The sequence below is a fragment of the Meleagris gallopavo genome, chromosome 1 (assembly GCF_000146605.3).
Source record: "Meleagris gallopavo isolate NT-WF06-2002-E0010 breed Aviagen turkey brand Nicholas breeding stock chromosome 1, Turkey_5.1, whole genome shotgun sequence".
Classification (NCBI taxonomy): domain Eukaryota; kingdom Metazoa; phylum Chordata; class Aves; order Galliformes; family Phasianidae; genus Meleagris; species Meleagris gallopavo.
Window position 1 is genome coordinate 86,560,475 of NC_015011.2, and position 26,636 is coordinate 86,587,110.

A 26,636-nucleotide genomic window follows, 5' to 3' on the forward strand; every position below is an offset into this window, starting at 1 on the left:
AAGAGACTGGCCTCACCACTATGGCCGCCACACCTCAGATATTTATAAACCTGGATCAGGTCCCCTCTCAGTCGTCTTTTCTCAAGGCTAAACAGACCCAGTTCACTTAGCCTTTCTTCATAGGGGAGATGCTCCAGGCCCTTCACCATCTTTGTGGCCCTCCGCTGGACTCTTTCCAAGAGATCCCTGTCTTTTTTGTACTGGAGAGCCCAGAGTTTATGAATCTAGAAAGCAAATTCTAAGAAACAACAATATGTCATATTGTACGGCTCATTGTTTGGATATATCTTTAATTAAAAGTGCACATGAGAGTGAGAGATAAACCAAAATTGGCCAAGTATGAGCTCTATAAATGGAGGAATGCCTTTCAGAGAAGCTTGAAAAAAAAACTGCTCTAAATGTCCTAGAACAGCCAGGTGGTTTAAGAATAAGTCTCTTTGCTCCATTCCACTCCAGTGAAAGTGACAGCAGGTTCAACATCAAAACCTACAGGTCTTTTGCATTGAAGCTGGGCTTCACTTTTGTATACATTATGAGGCCATGACTCAGATTCATGCAGCTTAAAAGCTACATATGGCATTAAATTTATCATTTCCTATTAACAGTCCCAAAAGATGCCAATAGGAAGTAAAAGAAAAGGAGAAGGGGAGAGGGAATGCAGATGAAATGAAAACTCCATGCAGTGGTGAGAGCTTCCAAAATTAGTTTGTAGCATTACTTCACACTGTCCTCATGTGCTACATGTGATAGCTTATGTAATCAGAGCATTATGAAAGTCATGTGAAATGCAGTGGGTGTCTTCTAGACTGCTTCTGCAGAAGCACTTTCTTTCCTCTCCAAGACCAGAAAGGTATTTCCCATCTCTTTCTTGAGTCAGTGACTTCCTTGAGTGAAGGACCTAGACTTTTTCTGCCCCTCTCTTTTACAAATGTGTGAATGAAATTATAAAAAGATACAGATTCATTTGACTACATTAAATTATGACATAAATAACAAGACCTTCAAGTCAGAGAAGTAATTTTGATATTCTTGGGTATTTTTCCATGTATTTTTTTCACATCCTTAGCCAAAAATCTCTGAGAAAATAGAGGGCAGCTTACGCAGCTTTGAGAACATTCTCAAATGTAATAAGGAAATTCTCTTATCCAAAAGAACCTCAAGAAAAACACAAGGGATTTTAGTGAGAGGCTAAGCGTAAGAAAATTGAGGTCAGGAGTCACATTTTCGGGTTTTTCTTTATAATAATTCCTTCTTTTAAAACAACTCACTTGTTTTTATGGATCCAGTTCAACAAACCACTTAACAAGTTTAAATCCAATTGGATCACAGGAGAATACTAAGGAAAATGATTTCTTGATTTAAAATTGACATATGATTGTACCTTGCTGAACACAGAGCACATTTGTGCTTTCCTTTCAAAGTTTAAACATACTTGTAGCATAGCACTGTGTTGGCCAAAGTACTTCAAACATTTAGGGGTTTTATTGCAAAACATTGCAGTGTCTCAGCAAGGGCATGCAGTGTATTGCCATAGAGCTGCTGAGGTTCCTGAGGCTTGTTAAATGCTCAGTTAAATACTCAGCTGCCCCTCCAGCTCTGAGGGAGTTTCATGCAAATAAAAGCAGTGTAATCACTGTTCAAAACACAGCATAGTTAAGGCACCTGCCAGTTTCACAGATTCATCTTTTACTTGTCCCTTGGATCCAAAGGCATGGCCAATGCCACTTCGTGATGCCATAAGCAGCCTGTTTAAAAAAGTTAAGATTTCATGAAGAGGGATCTTTGTATTTCAAACTGCCCTACTAATAATATCTATTTGCTTTCCACGTATAAATAGACACATCAGTCTGCAAGGCAGCTTATACAGTTTTTGTAGATGTAGCATAATTAAAAATGAGTACTTCAGAAAGGCTTAACATAAAAAGCCATCAACCCCATCTCTTAAGATCAGTGCTAGATTTTCCACCTTCCATCTCATGTACAAAGCTTTTTTCCTCCTAAATAATATCTGATGAGTTACTGTTTCTTTATATATGGATGCACCCAATCCATTTCCTACTGGGACCGTATAGAAATGATTTACAGGAAAAAAATGTAGTATAACTGCATATCAATGTGGATGTTGGCAACATAAACTTTTGTAGCATATGTCGTGTATGTGAGGGAACTGAAAGTTAGAGTGGTTGGTTTACCTGGTGAGCTTTCTCCAGATTACTCACAGTCATTTATGAGTAGGAACTAAAGCAATGTTGATCTGTTGATTTAGATTTTTTTTTTTTCTAGAAAGTAAACTCATTTCATATTCCCAGGCACCAGAAAGATTAATTGCTGTGAAGGGTCTGATTTTTAGTCTCCTGTAGCATCCACTGGCCTCAAGGCACTTGTGGAATCTAATTAATCACGCGAGATCTAAATTATGCAGCCATGGCTAAATGGGACCATGCTGATGGACATCAGCCATAACCTTTACCTTCTCAAAAGCCAAATAAATATCAGATATACTATTCCAGACTGAATTGAAGGACTTACTGCCTAGACTACTTGCTGAAATCACATATACTCTCTATTGACATTACCTGACCAATAGTTTTAAGATTATCTTGTTACAGCTTTTTGGACTGTGAAAGCATAGAGAAAAAGGAATACAAAGCTGAACATTATATTGTTTATTTCAAGCCGATTTTCCCCATTCCTTGTGTTTTAAAGTCATGCTTTTGTCTTCCTCTTTATGATGTTCTGATAGTATTGGACAGGAGTTAGCGTTTGAACTGAAGAAGTTTTTGCTGTAGGTAAAGCATACAGGTCGTCTTAGTTTGCAGAGGTTGAATATTTTCAATTAAGAACTCTGAATAGAATTCAGCACTCATTACTTACCAGTAATAGGTTTTACAATTCATTTTCTGAGCTCTTGCTAGTCTTGTCAGCCTGAAATTACAAATAACGATTGAAGTAATGGACATACTACTAAAATGAAATATTTTAGTAGTACATTCCTATTTATATAAAGATATACCCTGTTGATTTTTTTTTAAAGTGTTTAATATATTAGTAGCACAATATCATGCCCAGGGGATGAAGCAGCTCAGCAATGGATAATAACATATTATGGCTTTAACTTCTATATTTTTTACTTAAATCTAGTCTGGGTTACCAATAGAGAAAGGTTGTTACCCTTTGACATATTTGTTCAGATTCTTTTTGTTAGATTACCTATCTGACAGAGGAACCTTAGAAAACAAAGCTGAGAAGTGACCCTTAGGGGTCATTAAGTTGATGCCCTTACCAAAAACGGATCTTGTTAGGAAATTTCCTTGATAGATGAGTATTCTTTACAATCTCCAAGATAAAAGAGTTCACAGACTCACAAAAACATTTTTTTCTGCTCTCCATGCATCCTTAGTGGTACATTTTTTTATGATGTAACTGACCTTTATTCTAATTTACAACTATTCTTTGTTTTGCCTCTTTTGTATAGAAAAATAAGTCAGTGCCCATCTTATTTATAACTATGATTTTGATATGCCAAAGCCATTATCATCTCTCCCTTTCCTCAGTCCCTGTTGTAAATAAATAGGCTCAATTCCTTGAGTTACAAACATGAGCACACAAGCTGGATTTTTAAGATTCTGGTCTTTGCTATTACTCTTCATCATTCCTGAATTGGATTGCCACTAATGGGACATGGACTCTAATGCCAACCATTTTCCTATCAGAAATATTGTATTTGTATGCTTTTGATTTTTTTATTTTTTTTTAAATATTGCTTAATGTGAACAATTGGCTGCATGGGTAAAGAGAGAATCATTGCAAGCAAATGAGCTCCAAAAGCCTTTGCTCTTCAGAGGTGTAGCAATTCTGCTGAATTTAGGGCTATCAAACATTAAGCTGGGGAAAGCTTATATATAAATAGTGTAATCACTTTCCTTTATACTTTATTGACGAATACAAACAAAATTCCCAATTTGCATAAAAATGATGTTGGCTAGATTTTGTTTTACGGGGCTTGTTGCTTTCCAAGTCAAACTTTCTATACGAGACCACTAGAAATAATATAGCATAAGAAAAGCTATTTACATTTAGATCTCACATATTTTGAGGAGGAAAAAAAATAACGTTATGCATTTATTGACAGAAAATGAGTATTGAAAGCCTCCAATTCTGTAGTTTCTATAAAGACTTTCTTTTCTATTCAGTAAATTGTTTCCTGTGTAAACACGTAGGACAATTCTTGCTGTCCCCCATTTTCCTGAATGTCATCCTTTCTTTGTATAGTGTTTTTTCTGTTTTTTTCAGTTATTTTGTCATTAAAACAAGGAAGCAAAATGTTCTGAAAGTTACTTTAACCTAGGTGCTCTCTGTGCACTTTATTGTATTGTATGAAGTCTTAAGTATGGGAAGAGTTGGATTGTTGGGAATCAAAATTGGATTACTATTCATATTTATTTATTGAGAAACTGAAACTTATATTCTTAGTGTACTCATTAAAAAAATATGGAAATTTCTGAGTGAATTATTTTCTTCCATCAGCCTGTTAACGTTTCATGCTTTTTCATTTAAACGCTAAGTAAGTTTTATTTCTTCCAGGATGTTACATGGCAGTGGATAAACCATATTGTATAAAAGTAAACATTCATCATACGTTGCTATTTTCTATTTAAGGATCTCATGCAATTCACAATGGGCATAATATTCATAGTGGACTATCATGTCCTGTAGGCCCGTGGTGACAGGATGTATTTACGCAATTAGATCTATCTGAATAATGGAGAACAAAAGTAATTTCTATGGCCTACTTTCATCAGACACTTATGTAATCTTTAACTGGAATAAATAAAATAATTAGGAACCAAATTCTCTCTGGTCAAAATGAGTTTAATGTTGTCAAGGATACACAACTATTCCGATACTTTGTGTTAATTTATTGCCCTCTTACTGTTGTCTGATTGCATCACCTAGGAAAGAAAATCAGAATTTTCTGGTGATGTTTATACACTCCTCTCCTCTGCAGTCATCTGAACTTTCAGTGCAAGTAGGTGACATTTTCCAATGTAACAGCCAGAGAGTAGAAGCCTGGAAATGTTAAGTAATGATCTGCAGTCTACCTTTGAGTTCACGTCTGTGGTCTATCAGTAGATGTCACAATTTAGGGACTTTTTCTGAACAGTGAGTCTTCTTAAATCCCCATGAAATAACTACATTTAATCTTTCATCTTTTTTCCACTTTTTTTAGGGGAATTTGGAGAAGTGTGCAGTGGGCGCCTGAAGCTGCCTTCTAAAAAGGAAATTTCAGTGGCCATCAAAACTCTGAAAGCTGGCTACACAGAAAAGCAGAGAAGGGATTTCCTGGGAGAAGCAAGCATCATGGGGCAGTTTGACCATCCCAACATCATCCGACTGGAGGGCGTTGTGACTAAAAGTAAGATTTAACATGAGATTATTTTTTGCATGGGAACTGTCACCAGATGGCCTCTGGAGGTCTCTTACAACCTAAAATATTCTGTGATAGTCTGATCAGTCAAGAAAGAGTAGAAGAGACGAAAACACTGACTCATCAGTGTTTATGCTCTGCAAATCCTTCTAGAGATGTTTGTCATAACCCTGATCGAATTCACCAAATATCATCCATGAGAGATAAGAAAGGAAATGTTTGTAAACTTATGCTGATGGATCCAGCAAAGAGACAAGGACTTTGTCTGTTTTGCTGCTCTCAGGATATCAAGGACTTAAAAACAGAACACTGGGTTAATAAGATAGGAAAAAAATGGGGAATATAAGTAGTCTGTTTGAAAATAGAACAGATGATGTGGAGTAAAGGAGCATTTCTAAAGAACATTGCAGCTAAGTAATAAGCTGGCAGATTTTAGGAACCAATTTAATACTTCAGGGCTATAAATTACTACAAAGTGGCCAAGAGGCACTTGCAGATATAATCTATTAGAAGTCATGGAATCTGGTATCCTAAGGTTTCCTAATTGCACTGAAGCAATACTTTCTGCCTTCAACTAAATCATTAGAATTTATCATTAGCGAAAGTTAATGAACAGCCTACCTGGCTACAGCAACTGATGCTAGTATATAAATAAGTCCACCCTTCTTCCTACGTGGTTTTCATGCAGGGAAAATGCTCTGTGTGATATTCAGTATGTACCAGCGTGAGGCATTTTAAAGAGCCTATAGAATTAATACTGCTTAGGTAAAAATCTCTTCAAAAATTTTAAGCTGTTGGTAATAAAATTAATTTTATTTCATTGATAATGTTTAAGTATTTTTCTAATGCACATTTTCTAAATCTACCATTGGATTATGGGATAGTTTCTGTTTTGTTTTAAAGCATAATTTTGTCAGTGTTTATGATAAGAAAGCAGTCTCTTCTGAGACAAAGAAATAGTTAAAAACTCCATCCATACATAGTACCTCTCTGGTCAAGAAACATATTTGAAGAACCCTCTCCGGCTCCTCTTCAGCTCCACTTTAAGATAGTAGCATGTTTTAACAGGTATTCCTGAATGCTGATATTGGTCTTACCTAGCTGTCCAAAGTCAGCTGCAATAGCCTATTCCCAACCTTCCAAGCAGCTCCCAAGAGCAACAAGGTCTTCTCTTTACAAGCAGCTGATGGGATCTCCTGCTTGTGGTGCTGCCTTATTTAGGAGAGTTCTGGCCCTCATTCCTTGTGCTGCTGATTGGCCTCTACTTTGGGATGCAAAGACAGAAATAGTTGGTAACAGAAAATAGGCATGAAATATAGGCATGAAATATAAGCTTGTTCTGGAAGACATAAATTCAAAGACTTCATCTACATTAAGTTTCCATTGCAAAATAACATGATGAATTTAATGGCCAAAGTGCTGTAGTGATTGTTAAGTAGGATGTCGGTAAGACTTCGCATGAGTTATTCTTAAAAGCTAAAGATAATTCAGGGTGCCCTGAAATTCTTCAGGGGAGTGGAAAAATTGTGTACTATATTTTCTAGTTCATGCAAGAGGACTCTACTGATAAAGCATGCCTTTAGAAAGAAGATCTCCTTGTCATTTCAGTGAACTGCATGAAACGTGCAGAGGATTTTCAGTTTAACTGGGCAGAATACAGCTCTTACTTCTTTTTAGTAAATGGTTTTATTGTTTCTAAGCAATCTTGTTTTTCAAAGTGGGTCATTGAAGATTTCACAAACAGAACGGCGCAAAAGATTTTCATAGCTTACTGCAACGAAGTATGTGAAATAAATTCAAATATGCTTCAAAATAAATGACGAAAAGTGTGTAAGCCCCTATATGTTAGAAATAAATACAATTATAATTCTTCTTTTAGGAATAATTTATGAAAGTCTGTTTTGCTGATTTAGATAACAAAAATATTATTCTTCAACTCATACATTGCAGTTCCTATTACAAAAGGGTTGCTGGATTTGCGTGTATAAATTCAGGTTACCTCCTACTTTTTAATGACATTTGTTTTGTGCAGTCAAAATAACATTTACAAACCCTGAATTTCTTGAAACAAAAGTGTCAGTACACAGCTGAGCTGATATCTACGTTGATACATTTTGTATTTCTGTAGCACTTTGAAAAATAATTTAATGCTCTGAGTGCAGAATTTTGAGCATTGCTTCTAAATGTGCTTTACTAATTCTAACTTCTTGTATTCTTGTTAGGAGAACATTAGTAAGTTTATTCTTTGGCAGTATTCATATCAGACTTGCTCTCTATCTCAGGGGTGGCTGGGAGGGTTTGCTGTCTATCACATTGAACTATGAGAGAGCAACATCCAAGTATTCCCAGCTGAAGTCAATATAAGCATCAGGGATTCAGCCTCCTCTCCAGATGGCTGGAATAGTAATATGAAGGTTGAGAAAATTGTTCTGGAAGTATTTCTGTCTGTTTTACTGGGTAAAATTAAATGGCATAAATGCAAGAAAAGATAATCCTTTATTTCTCTTTAACATCCAGTAAAGTTTCAGAGGAGTAGGAAGGAGTAGGAATGTTGTTTGTTTGTTTTTTCCTTGTCTTGATTTTGTTTTGTTTTTAAACCAAGCTACTATATTGTAATAACGTTTTAGCAAGTGTTCATATTTTGTAATGATAGCTATTAAATCACACTCATAAGCGCTGGTTTATATACACCATTAGGAGAAAGTCTTTGAATTACTCTCTGGATCTCTCCTAATCCAGATAAGTAGGCAATATGACCTTTCTTCATTAGCTCAAGTCTTTTGAGAGGTCTCAGAGGTGAACTCAACTTCTCATACTAAGCGCTCTTCTGAAGCTGCAGTAACTGCAATCCCTACAGCAGGATTGTTGATACGAGAAGTTCTCCAGCTGTGGTGGCTGGGATCTGCCTGCTGATATGCTGGCAATGTGAAGGAGTTCCACTCACCAAATACAGCTTCAGACCTCTGCTTCAAATTGATTTCAGTTCCTAATTTTCCTTTACACCAATCTCCCAGGCGTGCTGTAGTCAGTAATCCTAATAACCAGCACACATGTTCTGCATAGTTTACTAATATTTTACAGCAATTTGTTAGTATAATAAATTTCAGCAACACTGTTGACACAAGTTGTTATCGTGTTTGAACGGCTGTGCTTTGATAAATGAATGCAGAGTGTTCTTTTAAAAGTGCACAGTGTTGCTTCAGAGCATATGCTTCTTATTACGGACACATTTCTAACTGGATGTGAGTGAAACCCTGCACTTAGGACTTAATTTGGGTGATCAAGGCAGGAAGATGCTCTCCTAGTAAGCTGAAAGATGGATCTTCTTACTGAAATTTCAATTTTCTGACATGTCATAAAATTGAGCTTATACAGAAAACAAGTTCACTTTCTCCTGGTTTCTAACTGCATGGATTATCATAGAAAGTTTTGGATTGCCAAAGTAGAGTGCTGCCATATACTTTAAAGGTCCAGAAATACCTTTGGGCTAATATTGCATACCCAATGTAAACAGTACATTTTCTGTGACTGCATATTTCCCGCAAGCAACAAGAGTAAGCAAGCAACAGAAAACTTCTGGAATTTTTACATCATTCGGTCTTTTATTTCTACTATATCTTACATAATTCTAAGTCAGTGTTTTGAATGGAAAGTCCATTCTCATGGAACATAGTTCCATGAATGGAAAGTGGTTAATGGGTGACAGTCAATTAACTCCGGTTACTGTGTCTCCTACAGCATAATGCATCAGCTGCACAGCAGAAAGAAGGTGTTTTAACCCCTTCATCTAGGCAGAGAGGACAAAAGATTTTCTACTGAAAAGTCATTAAAGAATTCAAATCATTTGAATGATGTGAAATTAATGTTTTTCTTCTTAAGAATTTCTTTTTGTTGAAAATTTTGGGAGTAAGGGATGGAAAAAAGTGTAGTTAAAATTTGCTTTGCTTTTCTCGTGGCTTTCTGGATTCTGATTATAGCAGGTACATCTTCGAAACTCATCCTGCTCAATTTTATTTTTATTTTCATTTTTAAAAGTTCATTTAAAAGAAGTATCACCAGCTATACCATATGAAGGCTTTTGTCATGCTTTTATGGTCAGAAGCCTTCCTGTATTATATGTGAAATAACAGTTTATCTCCTTAAATAACTCCATATTCCTACCCACCTTTCTCTCTACCATAAAGAGAAAATAAACAAAGCTTTAAAAAATATTATGAAATAACAAACTGCATATGGTGGTGAAATATTACCAGGGCAGTGACCTTTGGAAACTTTGCTGTAATCACATTCATTTCTGTATTAATTTCTCTTCAGTATGTCAAAGTTGTATATAATACCTTAGTTATGTTACAGAATACCCTAGTGTAGAAAGAACAGTTTCACAAACTGGTCTGAATCTGCCCAGATGAATTTTCATATATGAGAGGCTTTCCAATGGTGCAGGAGTAATACTAAAGGTAGCATGCTGCTACTTTCGGGTAACTGAGCATCAGGAACGTGTTGGCTGTGCCACTGCAGCAGAGCCCTCACCCCTCTGTTGTGCAGAGAAGACACCTGAGGAGACAAGCTGTGTCTCTTCTGTAGCCCATGCCCAATCCCCCCCTTAAGGAAGAAACATCGGGATATGTGCCTGGCAGAGCACAACTGCATAAATGCAACTGGTTGGCTCACGTGCTGGACAAGGCACAGTGTGCTGAAAATGCAGGATGTGTCACCTGCTAAAAATCATACCAGTTTGTAGCAAAGGAACTCTGTTTCTGTTGATGTTGTTGCAAACACAGTTGTATTGTAGGCACAGCAATTTTTGTATGTATCTTTTTGCTTTCTATTTTAACACTAAGATCTTCCTCGGGATTTGGTAGATTTGGATACAGGTCTGAAATGCCTATTTTTATCAATCATTCAGTCATTTTAAATGCCTGACCTCTGTAATGTATTTGCAGGTAAACCAGTTATGATTGTTACTGAATATATGGAAAATGGTTCATTGGACAGCTTCCTACGGGTGAGTGCAATAGATCATTATATTGGGCATGACCGGCTCTTGTTCTGAGCTTGTTATGAATTTGTAGCCACTCTACTCTGATGCATCATGAGCATCCTTAATACTTCATTATTTCCACTGGTTGTCTGCATTATGATCTGCAAGGATCTGCTTTTGCATTTTGACAGCTTGCTGCCTGCCACTATTATTCCAAAAAGACGTGAAACATTTTTCGTAATATTTGCATTTCATGTCTATTAAATAAAAATAATTCTGGCACATTTAAATAAAAATTGTTTTTCTTGGGGCACAGCTACAACTGTAATACAGCTGTGCTTATTGGTTGGCAGCCTGTATGTCTTGCAAATGATTTCCAAAGTGAACAGATTTGTGGAAATGCTATTGGTAAACTAGTAATGGTGAGCCAAGAGCCATTTCCCTAAATGCTAAAAGTTTAGGGAATAGCCCTTACGTGAGGGTGTTTGAAATGTTTTGCTAGCAAACCTTATTAGCCTGTTTTCTTTCCCCAACCTTAGACATACTGCTGTTCAACTGCTGTTGATTTATCTTTGTTTTCAGTCAAAGTTGGTAGCGAGCCTAAAAAAATTTGAACGCTCCCTGTGTCACCAAGATTTACATGTGGCAAAACAAGAAGTGTAGCAGAAATGAAATCCCGTCTGAGGGGAAACACTAGTTTAATTTTAATTTGTTAGGGCAAACTCAGCTGTTGTCTGGAAGACTGCTTTGGTTCTACCACGGTTGAATGACATTATCCCCCAAATTCATAACACTCATCTAGACGTTTAACCCCAAAAGGGAGCAAATTGTCAACCTTAGTTTCAATATGTGCTGTATGTGTTACGATGTCCATTGAAGCATGTAAAATACATATAAATAATGTGTCACTGTATCTGAATGTATTATACCTGTACCGAGAGATATATATTTTGTGTAGGCTTGAAATCCTTGAAGAAAGCTCTGTGGAAAGGAAAATATTTTCTGGCTGTAGAAAACAATTGTTTAGCTTGTTCGTTCATTTAGGTGTGACTTTTTATTTATTTTTTTCTTTTAGTGTGTTTGCATGGAAACATAGAATAAGAACCTTTTGACTTCTTAATATCACAGGCAAGCCAAGTCATATATCCCATTTTACAAATGCTTCTTAAAGGTAGTTAGCTTGCCTTTCTTATTGCTATTGGAAGGCTATCTCAGGATCTCATTCCTTTCATAGTTAGAAACTTTCTTGTGATTTCCAGCTAAATCTTTTCCAGGGTCTACATAGATCCCCTCCCAGCAGGCTCTAGTTAAAGAAGATTTCATAGTAGGGAACTGCCAAGAGGCTTTAATAATAATAAATTCCTTCATGAAAGGGAATTCTGAGAGGCTCTTTGAGCATCCTCTGTGCCATATATTAATCTAATGTTTACAGCATTAATATTGCCCCTAAGTGTATTAATCAGAAATGAAATGACTACAATCAGTCTTGCAGGCTGATTTGTGTGAGCTCATCACACGTGGCAGAGCCAACTCCAATGTATTTAATAAAGTTCTGGAAGAAACAGCAGGAAGAGCTGGAGAGCTGCCCATGATGATACATTTATAGCACTGGGGGATTCATTTGAGAGCTGTTGTAGGACATACTGTTATCCTGTTGTCTACGTATCTGTATATCAATATCAAAGCTCAGTGTTAACAAATAGCATTAGTAAGAGCCGAGAGATTTAAAACATGTGTCTAGAAGTAGACAATTAGAAATTTTCTAGGCCACAGTGTGCTTGAGCGATTTCGTGTTCATGAAGTTGAGGAAAATTTTGAGAAATGAGTTCTAATCTGGGAGGCATTTGAAAGCCACTGAATCAGGACAGCATTTATTGCAGCTAAAAAAATAATATTTACATAATATAAAACTCATTAGTCTATTGGGTAAGGTGGGGATTTTCACTACCAGTTCCCTTTCAGTGAAGCTAGACATCTGTTTCTCTAATGTCCTGACACTCCAGATTCAGGGGCATGCACATCTTAGATTTATTTACCACTTTTATACAGGGCCCATAAAGGAAATTAAAAATCTGATGAGAACAAGAAGAGAGAAACTGAATTTTTATCTGAATGGAAAATCTGTCCCTTTTCTCTCAGCTGATGGGGAGATTATTCTCTACAGATCAAAGTAGTGCCATGTGTGGCATTTAACTTTTGATCTCTGACTAATGAGCTCTTTGCCTAAGGAATTTCCAGAATCTTAATCAAAAATCTTATATGTGGAGGAGCACTAACAATCTCTGAAATGACATTTCAAATGTTTTCCAGAAACACGATGCCCAGTTCACAGTCATTCAGCTAGTAGGCATGCTTCGTGGGATCGCATCTGGCATGAAATATTTGTCAGATATGGGTTATGTCCACCGTGATCTAGCTGCTCGTAATATACTCATCAATAGTAACTTGGTGTGCAAAGTCTCAGATTTTGGTCTTTCCCGTGTATTGGAAGATGATCCAGAAGCTGCTTACACAACAAGGGTGAGTTTCTGTATTTATCCTTTTAAAATTACACTGTTTGTTATGATAAAGTTGTCTGAAAGCTGAGGAAGTCCCTTAAGCTTATATTCTTTGCTGCAGAGGCTCTCCAATCTTCCTTAGCTGCAGGTGTTCAAGAAACCATAAACTCATCACAGCTTTGTTTTTACTTAAGTCTCAGAAAAGACAGAAGGTAAGAAAACATCCTGTTGGTAGATTAATTTCCTTGCAGTGTGCAAAATTCATGGCTAGGTTTCTTTTTGCTGTATATATCAAGGAATGAATACCACAACTGGGGCCTAAGGTAGTTTGGTACACAGTGATGTAAGACTTGATGCATGAAGGTTTTGTCACACTGGTTATTCAACTCTTAAACAGTTTTTTTTTTAAAAAAAAACCAACACTCAGAAATAAAAAATCTTATTATCTTTCTGTTTTTATACCTTACAGTATGATGCTATTTATGTCTTGATTGGAGCTGAGATCACTGTTGTATAAAGGGTACATCACTCATACTTGCTGCTGTACATCTAACTGAGAAAATACTTGAGTAAGATTAAAAATAAGTCTTCTTTAAAATATCCTGTGCTTTCTTCTTATATTGTATACTCAAAGTGGTTCTCTTTGTTAGAGACATAATGATGTCAGACTTACTTCTAACTGTTTTGTTCCATCTGAGATAGAGAAGGTTTTGTCTGAAATAGAGCTGCTCACAGGATATCATGCTCAAGTAAAATTTATAATGAAGTGTAGCAGCCATTTTCTCTCCACTGTACAAAACAAATTGGAGTAGAATGTATCAGCAGAATCTTGATATGGGTTTTCTAGGGTTTCCTTCATTCTTAATCGCTGACAGGAACAAGCAATTGTTGTGGTAGTTTAATTGAAAAAACAAATGAAGGTATCCTAGCTGTTTTCTTACACATACATTCATATACATATGAATATGTATATATACACATTGTATGTAAATTTATCAATCATACCTTCACAATTTATCATATATAAGGACATTGTTCTTTACTTGACCCTTCTGTGCTTTCTCTGACTTCTGACGAAGTGTAGCACATTGGTAGAAGTGTGCAATACATGCTGCTTTAGGATCTGTCTGCAGAGATCTCTCTCATGATTAATATAAAGAGACACTAATAGGAGAAAGCAGTTTTCATGTTCAGTATAGGCGTAACATTTATAGTTAAATATTAATATAATGGAAGAGTTCCTTAAAAGAAAATCACCTATAGTTCAATCACAGAAGCCTGTTGCCTTGTCATATGACTTCTCCCAGTATGTATGCTTGCAAGCTGAGGCAATTAACGTCTGTCCTTTCACCACTGACTAGTGGCAGATGGTCAGTCTTCTCTTGAAAGGAGCCATTCACATGCATTGAAGTTTCTTTGCTCTTCACACATATCCCTCCATTCTTTTCTTTTCTAAACATTTTTTCCAATCCTAATCATTCTTGCTGTTCTCCTTCTGGTTATTTAAGCATAATACTCAAAGACTTATACAACACATTCCCAGCACCACGCATAAGATATCTCTCTTGTTTCTTATACATACCCCGTCTGTTAATATCTCCGTGGTGAGACTCCTCCCATCCCTTGCACAACTTATCCTCAAGACACATGCCTTTGCCAGGCTTCAAAGGTAAGCTCTAATGTTCCAAAATTTGCCTGGCATGCAAACAAATAATTTAGTAAGGGCATTTGGGGTACTCACATTAAGACCTGAAGACACTTTTGAGTCCTAGTTAACTTATACGAAAAATTCGTAAAGTCAGGAAAAAAAAAACAATCCCCAGCATGCTGCACATCATAGAGCTTTATAACTGAGGTGGATTTTGCTGTAAATGGCTTATATCACCAGGTGGGCTAGGACAAACCAGGATGCTCAGCATCAGTGTTTCCAGCCAGTGTTGCATCTAAATAGTCTGTGGCCAAGTGCAGCATTGAAATTCTTTTCTTCTTCTCCTTCTGCCACCTATTTTCTAAGTCTAACTTCCTATTTACATTTAGATAATGAAGTGTGATGGAAAGAAACTATTTTGCGAAGTATATTCATTTGTGTTCTGTAAACTCCATCTGGCATTTATGGTGTATTTGCAAACTGCTCCAGGGAGATGCTCAGATAATTAAAACCTTCAAATACAACCTAGGACAATTGAATTTCCTTCAAAAACAGTCACTGAATATAACTCAGCCACATATTGATTCTGAGAAAAGGACAAGGGCATTTGCTGTTTGTCTCCCTACCTGAGTTTCCTTTGAAGTGAATTTTGTACACAGAAGCAGATAGTTTGGGCATTTGCATGGTTGGGCCCCAGCTTAAACAACTGAGGACCATGAGTGTGAAAGCATTCCACAGAGTGCATTTCCCCTGAGTGGATACACAGCTTCACTGTATTTAAGACCCAGACTGTTCCTGTCATACTTCCTGGTGATGCTTACATGCTCCTGACCACTTCCCCAAGCTCTCTGTGACACTGTTCTTTGAGCAACTGGCAGAAAGGTAGGTATTTCATGATGTAGCTGCCTTGTAACGGCACAAGGCCTGCTCCTAGAGCATTTATGACAAAACCATGACAAAATAGTTTTTAAAATAATGACATCAGAACAAACAATAAAATGCCTTTATGGTTAAAGGATGGCGACTACTTAATAGCATCTTCAAAAAGAGCAAAATGAAAGCAAGTTATAACCAAATTTCCAAATTCTCAAACATTGAAGAGGATGTATCACACTCCTAGTTTTCTGCTTAATATCAGAGGTAGCAGGCAAATGTATAGAGATACTTGAGGAAATAAATCTTTTACGTATTTCACAGAATCATATAATCAATAAAGTTAGAAAAGATCTCTAAGATCATCTAGTCCAACCATCCACCTACCATGAATACTGCCCACTAAACCATTTTCTTTAGTATCACATCTAGATGTCTCTTGAACACCTCCAGGGACAGTGACTTCATCACTTCCCTGATCACCGCATTCCAGTTCCTGATCACTCTTTCAGAGAAGAAATGTTTCCTAATATCCAACTTGCACCTCCTCTGGAGCAGCTCTGTGGCCATTCCCTCTCATCCTACCACAGTTACATGGGAAAAGAGGCCGACCCCACCTCACCACAGCCTCCTTTCAGGCAGTTGCAGAGAGCAATAAGGTCTCTCCTGAGCTTTCCTTTCTCTAGGTTGAACAATTCCAGCTCCCTCAGCTACACCTCATAAGACTTGTGCTTCACAGCTTCATTGCACTTCTCTTTCACTTCTTCTTCCACTCCTATTTTCCACCTGTAAAATTCAAAGCTTGAGAACAATTACAGTTTTAATTCATGCAATTCTGGATTGATGTACACCAAAAAAAGCTCAGTCAGCCATTCAAGCTTTCATGAAACACTAACTGGATGAATGTTATGTTGTTCTGTTCTCAGAAGCTGTGTGTGATTTTTTTGCCTAAATGATATAATTTGTCATTTTTCAATATATAATCTATAATATATTTGCACTATTGTACAAGGGCTCTGAAGCACAGGGAAAGATCATCCTGCCTACAGCAAGAGAGTTGGAACTAGATGATCTCTGAGGTCCATTCCAACCCAAACCATTCTATATTATATGATTCCAAGATATGAAATATGGAGAAGTGGGATTTATAAGAAAACTTTGCTACCTGACAGGATCATATTTTAGCTTCTGAGATACTGTCACTGCCTTCATACCACAGAAAGCCCAAAGTAGCCTGAGGTTTTCCTGCTTACAGAAGCAGAAACCAGCATCTGCAGCAAACCCACTAAATGTGCTGGAGGGGATGTACTGTAATTATCTATGTACTCTGCACCTATTCAATTTTAATTGAAAGGCCAAGGCTATATTAAAGTTTTCGTTGTCAAATTGATCTTTTCTATTCTTATTATTTTTAGATGTCCAAATGACAAGTAGGTGGAACAGTATGAACTGAAATTAAATTTAAACCATCACACATGTAGAAGGACTGTAATTATGTCTCTCAGGTGTATAGTATTTGGGTAATCAGTAGATGAGTATAGACTGCTTAAGTTCATCTTTGGACACATCAGTGGTGTTCATAGCATTTCAGTGTATCCAGTTCCTATATTTGCATGCATAACTGACTTCTCCTTAAATCTGCGTCACTCCAAAAGCATTGTGCTTTGGTGGTAAGTGTCCTGATAATATGTCCCCATATAACTGTGTCAGAGTAGAGTGGACACAGTGAGGCACCACTCCTTGGCATGTTCTCTCTGCTGAAACAGTTCTTTCACTTCACATTGTTGCAACTGCTGCTTGACAGGAGATATCTGTCCTGCATTTCCTTGGTATACAAAAACATAGTAATACAGACTTAGTCCTCCGAAGGGTCTGTCAAAAAAAAAAAGAAAAAAAGAACCATGACAAATTATTTTGCCTGGTAAGTGTATAGGACAGAACTGGCACTCATCACTTGAGAAGGAGGTAGATTCAAGATAAAATATTCATTATTAAGGGCTGAAGCAGAAAGGCTGTGTAATTTTAAGGTGCTTATTAGTGTTAACCAGGCTCATCTCTCTCATATGAGACCATCTTGCTATGCCCCAGTAAGGTGTCCCCAAATTAATCCAAGTCCTAAGGTAATGAATTAATTCCAGGCTTTTACCTTCAGGTTTTCCTGCACTGTTGTTCTAGTTTTCCTGTTAGATCCAATTATTCTTGATTTTGCTCTCCCCGAGCCTGTGGCTGATCGGCCTGTGACAGTCATCCTGTACAAGTGATAAATCACAATGCTGGAAGGAGTACGAAGGCCTGGAAACAGCTGCCTTGTGCCAGGCTCATGAGAAATAAAGTGGGGACTTCGTTGGCTTGAGATGAATTAGAATGAACAGCCAGATACTGTAGGAATCACAGTTCCATCCAGAGTGGATAAAACCATCAGTTGCTGCTGGCTTACTAAATTCAAACTGTGAGAGTGTCGACCTGGGCTCCCAGGGATTTGGATCTGCAATAACAAAGTCTGACCGTCTCTAATACTAAGGCTTTCTTCTCAAATTCAGGGAGCTTATCTAACCTCACACTAAGCATATGCTTACAGGGAGACAATGACAAAAAACATAAGAAATTTCTGTTTATCTTCAGAAAATAATCAGTAAAACTAGCTAATGATGTATGCAAATGTAAATTCCTTTTTATAAGCCTGTGTCAAACAAATTTGGATGAACCTGTTTTCCTTGGCATATCTATGATGTTGGAGTTGTTTTTTTGTTTTGTTTTGTTGCTCATTTGTATTCTAAGTTTTATGCTTCCCAACAATCCTAATTCTAAAGAATAGGAGCTAATAATACTACACCTTCAGATTTTGCTCTGGATAATAAGCAACAGAGATATCATAGAATCCTAGAATGATTTGTTTTGGAAGGGACCTTAAAAAACATCTAGTTCCAAATCCCCTTTAATGGACAGAGACACCTTCCAGTAAAGTAGGTTGACCAAAGGCCCTTTCAAAGCACATCCAGGGACAGGACTTCCACAGCTTCTCTAGGCAACTTCTTCCAGTGCCTCACCACTGTCATAGTAAAGAATTTTTTCCTAATATCTAACCTAACCATACCCTTTTTAGCTTAAAAATGTTACTCCTTGTCCTATCACTATGCTCCCTGATAATGATTTCCTCCCCATCTTTCCTGTAGGCCCCCTTTAAGTCTTGGAAAGATGCTTGGAAAAATGTAAGGCCTATTCAGAGTTTTCTCTTCTTTAGGCTAGATAACCCCAACTTTCTCAGTCTTTCTTCATAGGAGAGGTGCTCCAGCCCTCTGATAACATTCCTGGACCTCCTCTGGACTCTCTCCAACAGATATATGTTGGGTGCAGCAAGGGTAGATGCGGTAATGCAGGTGAAGTCTCACAAGACTGGAGAAGAGAGGGAAAATCATCTCCTCTGACTTGCAACCTCCACTTCTTTAACGCAGCCTGGGATACAGTCAGCTTTTGGGGCTGCAAGAACACATTGCTCACTTATATAAAGGTTTTCATCCACCCCAAGTCCTTCTTTACAGAGCTACTCTCCATCCACTCATCACCAAGTTGGTATTTATATTTGGTATAGCCCTGTACCAGGTGCATTACCTTGCTCTTGGCCATGTTATGAGGTTTGCATGGGCTCTCCTCTCAAGCCCATCAAGATCCCTCTGGATGGCATCCCTTTCCTCCAGCATGTCAACCACATCACTCAGCTTGGTACTTGCTGAGGGTGCACTCAGTCCCAGTGTCCATGTCATAATACTGGCCTCAATACTGGCTGAGGAACATAACCTGTCATTGGTCTCCATATGGACATCGAGCCATTGTGCACAATTCTTTGAGTGCAACCATCGAGTCAATTCTTTATCTGTCAACTAGCCCATCCATCAGATCCATGTCTTCATTTTAGAGACGAGTATATAATGTGGGACAGTATCAAATGCTTTGCAGAAGTTCAGGTAGATGACAACAGTATCTCTTCCCTTATCCACCAATACTGTAATCCCATTGTCAGGTATGATTTGCTCATATTGAAACTATTAAGCAATATCAAATAAAGAAAGCTAAATTGTATGAATGCCTATTGAACATACAATACATAGCAAAAAAAAATACGACTAGGATTTCTTAGTACTATCATCACAACAGTTTGGAGGGTAAAAATCATTATATTAATTTTAAATATGGAGTGACTGTGGCAAAGAAATACCAAACAAGTGACAGGCAAAGAAAGAAGTAGAGGAATCTAGTTTTCCTACCTCCAAGTCTGTGGTCTATGAGAATGTGTTTAGTTTAATTTGTACAAAGACAATTCATGTAAGATAGCTATGACCCAGACAAAGAAGAAAAATTGGAGATGATGAATGTCTAAAAAATGTATGTAATTCTTTAAAATGATGGAGAGAAGTTGAGAAGGGACTTTCTAGTGCTGAGTGATCACCTGCTTTTGCAATTGCAATATAGGCTTTTTTAAATCACAGTAAGCCTTAACATTTTCAAAGGTAACTGTGACAGAAAAGCATGTATTTAGGTTGATATGACTCTTTAGATTTCCTACATATATTGATACTTGAACATCTGTGAAAATGTACATGTTGCATAGTCCTTTGGGAAGAATTGTTTTTATGTTTAAACACTTGTGTATATAAAACATACTTAGTAGAACTTGTTTCCTATTCTCGCTTCTGAATTATTCATGAAATAAGTCATCAAAGTCCCTCTTTAAACAAAGAGAAGATTGACATTTTTATGATAAATTGTGGAGCAGAATAGCAAAATTGTAGTCTGCTCAGTGACAGTTGATTTCTTTTTTAGCTACATTTTAACACTTTCCTTATTTTACTCTTGTTTATGGAAATGCTGCATGTGTCTGTAGATTTGTAGTGAGTTATAGTTAATATTTAGCAAAGAAAATGTAATTCCTTGTAATAGAGTACACGGTCTGTGTACTTTTCACTAAAAACAAATCTAGAAGAACTTTGTTTCATTGATGTAATAATCTTTCTTATCCATCATTAAAACTGTCCCAAAATGCTTGGAGACTAATTAGCATCATTTAGTATAAGTTATTTTCTTCAATTGTATAAATTGTAATAATTGTATACATTTCTTTTAAATGTAAAGACCTTCTATCAAACATGATATTTCCCTTCATTGCACAAAGTTCTTATGTTCTGGCCACAAACACATTTTTCCATGTGACATCTGACAATTATGTCTCTAAGAATCTGCAAGGAGGGTTCCATTTCACCTTTTAACACAAAATTGAAAAAAGTGAGCCTGAGATCAGCTATGGAAATTCAAATGTTGAAAGAGTAGAATTCTGAGTACTCCAAAGTGACACTTTGATGTTTTGCACAACCAGCCATTATGCCAACATAAGTAAAATAGCATCACTGTTCCTCTCCAACCAAGCATGAGTTTTGATGTTCTCCTGTATGACCTACTACTTTTGCAGCCTTTCTGCTGCGCTCTGAGTGTGCTCAGATTTGTAGATGATTTCTAAGCCTGTGGGATGAGTGGTAGATGTTTGACTTGGAAACTGTTTCTATTTGTGACAGTGAAGTTTTATTCCTTTAAAATTAGGATCATAGAATCACAGGATGGCTTGGGTTGGAAGGGATCTTAATGATCATCTACTTCCAAGCCCCCTGCTGTGGGCAGGATTGCCACTGACTAGATGAGGTTGACTTTCTCCATAGTACTCACTTTCCTTATTGTGTGAGACATGGGAGGAGAGGAAAACAAAGTTGGCTATTAGTACATAAAGAAAAAAGGCTGAAAAAGTTGAATAGAGATCTTTATCACCTCCGAATCATAAAGGGCAAATGAATTTGCTGTTAAAGTACCATAATATGCAAGAGCTTTACTCATTTCTTAGCTGTGCCTTGGGCTCACTGGGGGATTCAGGACCTTTGTAAAATGCATAGTGTTGTTTCTCAATAGAGTATGAGGAAAACAAAATCATTTTTATGCTCTCAGTACAGCAGCACTGGGAATTACAAATAACGTATAATGAATAGAAAATAGATTGTACTTTTCTTGACTAAAGCACATTTTATTATAGATTTTGAAGTCTGAAACAGAGAGACATCGGATCTCCAACCTGGCTTCTGTAACGAAACAGTGGTTTGAAATGCCCATATGTAATTACTGTGTCCTATTTGCTGGTCCACAAGTAATGTGGAAATTCAGTCTTTACCTAATTGTAAGGGTTATGTGTGAAATGAAGGTTTGCTTTTGGTTAAGATAAGGAGTCTTTTAAATAGGATGAGATCCATACAGATCTCTGTGCCAGATTAGATCCCATCTCTGACCTTTGCCAAGCTTCTAAGACATATTTGGTGACATTTTGTAGTTCTGAATTGCAGGCTGAATAAACTGCACCTGTGTTGACTATATTTAAGCTAATTTGTGCAGAAATCGCAGACACTAAGGTGCTAAAATGAGCTGTATTTAGGTTTCTAATGAACACTTAATGTCCACATTTCTACTGTTAACCAAGCTAGTTAAACTAAAGCTGATGAGTTTATGTCTGCCTTGAGTGCAGGTACACAGATATTATTTTTATGCTTTAATTCTTGCTGGTTATTCAGTGGGAATAATAGCACCCCCTTCCCGCACAGGTGATTGTGAAGCTAGGTATATGAGCAGACTGTAGTATAATGAGGGTTTCAGAGGTGTGTTAAATGGTTACAGTCTAGGGTGAAGTCTTAAGAAAACATCCCTGGATATGTTGCACATCCCTGGAACTGGAAACAGTTTGAACTGTCACAATTTGTTGTATTCAAATACTGTATTCAGTCCAGACCTACCTTAAGTAGGAAATTTTGCACTGTTGTCTTGTATGAATTTCTTTTCTCACGTGTGATCCACAAATCAGAGTCTGAAAGCCCTCAGACATAGCTGGCACTATTAGAAACTGTCTCTTCTCTCTAATTTTCCTATGGCAGAAACTCAGCTTGAAGCTACTTGAGTGCATTTTACTAATCTGACCTATGGCACCAAATGGTGACCATAATCAGAGAGAGCGGTTCCCAGAATTCCAATATTAATTATAACAACAGCTTTAATTTTTTCATGTTTAAATCATTTAAAGATGGCTTGCTTCTCTTGTGACTGTAAAAGAATGTTTAAATCCACTTCCCCAGATATTTTTGCTCTCTCCTTCCTGCACAAACAACCCTATCCAAATCTTTATCTGTGACTGTCTTTTGGCTTGGAGAGGGCAATCTGTGTGTAGTACCTTCTGCAGCTGACGGCTTGGGTTAGTGAAACACAGCAAATTTGGGGCCCCTTGATTTTCTTAATTGTGCTAGAAAACATGGGGTCTTTTCTGCAGGTTTCATGCTAAAAGGGAGTTCACTTGAAATGTCACATTGGAAACCAAATCCAGATCATTTTGCACAGATCAAATGTTAATCTTAGAGATTAATTTAAAATAATCAATCATAAAAAAAAATAAAAATCTATTCATGGCAGTAGAGCCATTTTTTTGTTGTTGCTGTTTACTTCTACCGTTAGGGGGGCAAGATTCCCATCCGATGGACATCACCAGAAGCCATTGCATACCGGAAGTTCACCTCAGCCAGTGATGCGTGGAGCTACGGGATTGTCCTCTGGGAGGTGATGTCTTATGGAGAGAGGCCGTACTGGGAGATGTCCAACCAGGATGTAAGTATGCTGTTATCTGAGTTATGTTCTCAAACAGAGGATCAGACTGTGAAAGTAAGTGAAGCATAATGAAACCAGGTGGCTCTGAGTTTTTGACGTTGACATTGAAGAAGATGTAGAAGTGAAAATTTCTCCATCTCTCAGGCCAAAGAATAAGTTCTAATGAGCTTAACAAAAAGCTTATATATTTTTAGTTGGGTATTTTGGACTTCTGAAGGAGCATACTAAAGAATTTTATCACTCTGTTGATTTTCTTTAGGATGATTCAAACAGTTTCACCGCAGTGGTGTCATTGCCTTTTACATTCCTTAGATTATTGTTAGAAAACTATCCTGAATTTCTGTTGATGTTCTTTGGTTCCACTTCTATAATACCACATAGAAGCTTTCAGTAAATGTGAAATATGCAGAACAAGTTGCTCTTGAAGCTTGTGAAAAATAGAAATACAGTATTTCTACTAAAAGTTTAGTGAAACCAAAATATTTTTGGAAGGAATTAAAGGATAAAGTAGAGTAGTAGAGTGATTATATTAGAAGACTTCAAATGCAGGCTTCTTTGCAGCACTAATAAACTATCCAAGTCTGTAAATCAAATGATTAATGTATCTCTCCCAGTATTTCTTAAGAAGAATAATATTTCCCAAGCTTGATTGTTGTTATATCTTTTTTTTTTTTTTTTTTTAGTGTGTGTGTGTGTGATTCTTTGTTGTTGTTGCCATAAGAATCCTAGTTTTATTCCATGGGAGATATGAACCAAATCTTCTGATATACAATCACTAATGCACATAGATTTTCCCAAAGGATTATATTTTTAGTGCTAGATTCAAGAATGTCAGTAACACAGTTGGAGACATACTTTGCTGTCTAGCATACTACCATACTAAATAGGAAAAATAACAGAAGAAAAGTTTTCCTTTCAAATTAGTACATGTGGAATACAAGTCTGCAGCAAGCTATGTATATCTTTTAATTAGTCATGAAGGCTTTTCAATTGTTGATAAAGTTTAATTAATTGTGTTACATAAGCTGATATACTAGTGAGATGCCTTTCTATAATAACTGTTCACACTAAAATGAGAAACAGAAACATTAACCTATTTCTTTGTATTGGCTGCTTTAATTATGGACTTTTTTTATTATCCCTGTTCTAACTCAGATTTTTCCTGGTTTTTTACTAACTGATCCAGGAAAAAGGAAAAAAAAAACCAGCAACTGACAGGATAACAAAATATTCCTTTATTTTTCTACTTACAACATGTTGGTTTTTTGACTTATGATGTATACAGTAGGACTGATCAATAGTTATTAGACACTGTGAAAAGTTTATATTAGAAAGTGTTAATATTGGGCTAAATTTTGTTTTGTCACGTGGTGATTTTGATTTCATTGGCCTTGAATCTAAACAACTGATAAAAGAGCTTGAATCTAAACAATTGATAAAGGATTCATAGCAGGAAGCATTGAGTTACCTTGTGGAAAGTTTTTAAAGTATTCTCTGGCTCTATGAGATCAGTTACAGACTCATTTCTCAAGATGACCTTCTACCTACCAGTACAGTCTTCTATGACAAGGTTGGTTGGTCTTCTTCAGCATCCACTGGAGAGTATGGGACACACCTGTTTGTAAGGATGGTCAGACAAGTGACATTCAAGACCTTTTGGATTTTAGCATATTTAAGCAGGCAGCTTACTAACTATAGCTTTTATTTATGGTTCTAGTTCAATCAAATGTGAGTTGTGGAGATCCTTTTTAGACTCTCACCTTCCTCAAAGTCATATACTGTATCTTAACTCTCCCACAGCCCTTTCTGCATGCCTAATTTACTGCCTGGTTTACTTTGCAGATAAACCAAGAGCATTGCACTGCAAGACAATTAATGAATAAACACAATTGTTTAAACATTGAATGTCCATGTTAATGTGGTTCATAGAACTGATAAAACAAATTGATGCAAGTGCCTTCAAGTTCTCAAAAACTTTTATCCTTGTGCAGGTAATTAAGGCTGTTGATGAAGGGTATCGTTTGCCACCTCCTATGGACTGCCCAGCTGCCTTGTATCAGCTGATGCTGGACTGCTGGCAGAAAGACAGAAACAACAGACCCAAGTTTGAGCAGATTGTCAGCATCCTGGATAAGCTGATCCGTAATCCCAGCAGTCTGAAAATAATCACCAATGCAGCAGCAAGGTGACATATTAGATCCTACATTGCATGTGACTAAATGTCTTTGATTTCTTTTTCTTTCATAATTAGAATTTGTTTCATTTCTTTACCTACTTCTTAATTTTCTAACCATAAATATTTGCAGTCTTAAAGAGGACAGAGAGCTTTCTGTCTGTCCATTTGGGAGAACTGTTTGACTATCATTGCTGCTATTTTTATTAACGATGCACTATAATTCAAATTTTGCAAAGCTAGTATAGTATGGTTACGAAACCCACAGTACAACTGAGCAGAGATTTGTGAGAGACAGAGATGAAAGATTTGGTCATTGTGTAATATTCCTTTTTTTCTCATCTAACCTTGGATGTTGCTTTAAATGATCAGTGTTTCATAGGTCACAGCTAGCCATGTTCCTAAGTATCTTTCAGAATTGGATCCAAGCACATAGCATACACTCTTACAGTCTGTGCTGACAAGTTACTTTAATCATATCAATAACCTTTTTGCTTTCAGTAGGACTCACAGTCTTAAAGATGCACTTACTTTTGCTGTTTGATATATGCCTTACCTAGGAATTATTTCCAACCCATACAGTGTTCCTAGTTGCATTAAAACCATTCATTTATAATACGGGTTATTCAACACATTCTGAAACATCTCTATGATGAAATAAGAATTATTGAGAGAAAGTGAAGAGTGTGTTGACACCTAAGATGGATGTGGTGAAATAAAATCTTTGGTTTAGTAGACTTTCATACTTTTGCTTTAGTGGTCTGAAGAAATGTGAAATTATTTTTAGCACAAATGCTTATGAAGAATTCTCCACCCACTGTCAGGGCAGAGTGTCAGGGGGTCCATGCTGGTTCTTCACACCCAGGTCTCCAAGAGCTGTTTCAGGGCAGGAGTATAGATTCTGCCATGAGGTGAGCTTTGCAACTGAAGATGGCAAATCACTCCTCCCAGACCCTTGCTTTTGGCATAGCACCCTTCTCCCTGCTGCAATCTAGCAGGAAAGCACAGAAGGAAACAGATAAGGCAGCACAGCTAGGAGGGCTGCACTGTTGCTGTGGGCCATTAGGCAAGCTGCATGGACCTTGCTTTCTTTTTTGTGTATCTGGTGTTGCTCATGTTGCTCGTGTGGCTATCCTGGCCACTGTCTGCTGCCACTCCCAAGGCATCAGAAAGAAAGCAGAGGTGGGAGGAAGAAGAAAGACTTGCTAATGGGCTTTGCTGTTAGAAATACTTGAGAGAAGTCTTCTTGCACAGTAATTACATTTCATGATTTAATGGATGAGCATCTAACATACATTAATCAGCATCCTTACCAGAGTGCGTATTTCTGTTACCTGCTGGGTGACTGGTTAGGGAAA

General features: G+C 37.1%; 1 protein-coding gene across 1 annotated transcript in view; it reads left to right on the forward strand.

The window, feature by feature from the left end:
- LOC104913755 (ephrin type-A receptor 3) overlaps nucleotides 1-25,309 on the forward strand; it is a 37,273-nt gene extending 11,964 nt beyond the window's left edge. The window contains exons 2-6 of the mRNA XM_010721264.3: nucleotides 5,231-5,416; nucleotides 10,372-10,433; nucleotides 12,720-12,929; nucleotides 22,956-23,105; nucleotides 25,097-25,309. Of these exons, the coding sequence (XP_010719566.1) occupies nucleotides 5,231-5,416; nucleotides 10,372-10,433; nucleotides 12,720-12,929; nucleotides 22,956-23,105; nucleotides 25,097-25,294 (806 nt within the window). The 3' untranslated portion in view covers nucleotides 25,295-25,309. The remainder of the gene's footprint in view (nucleotides 1-5,230; nucleotides 5,417-10,371; nucleotides 10,434-12,719; nucleotides 12,930-22,955; nucleotides 23,106-25,096) is intronic.
- The last annotated feature ends 1,327 nt before the right edge of the window (nucleotides 25,310-26,636 follow it).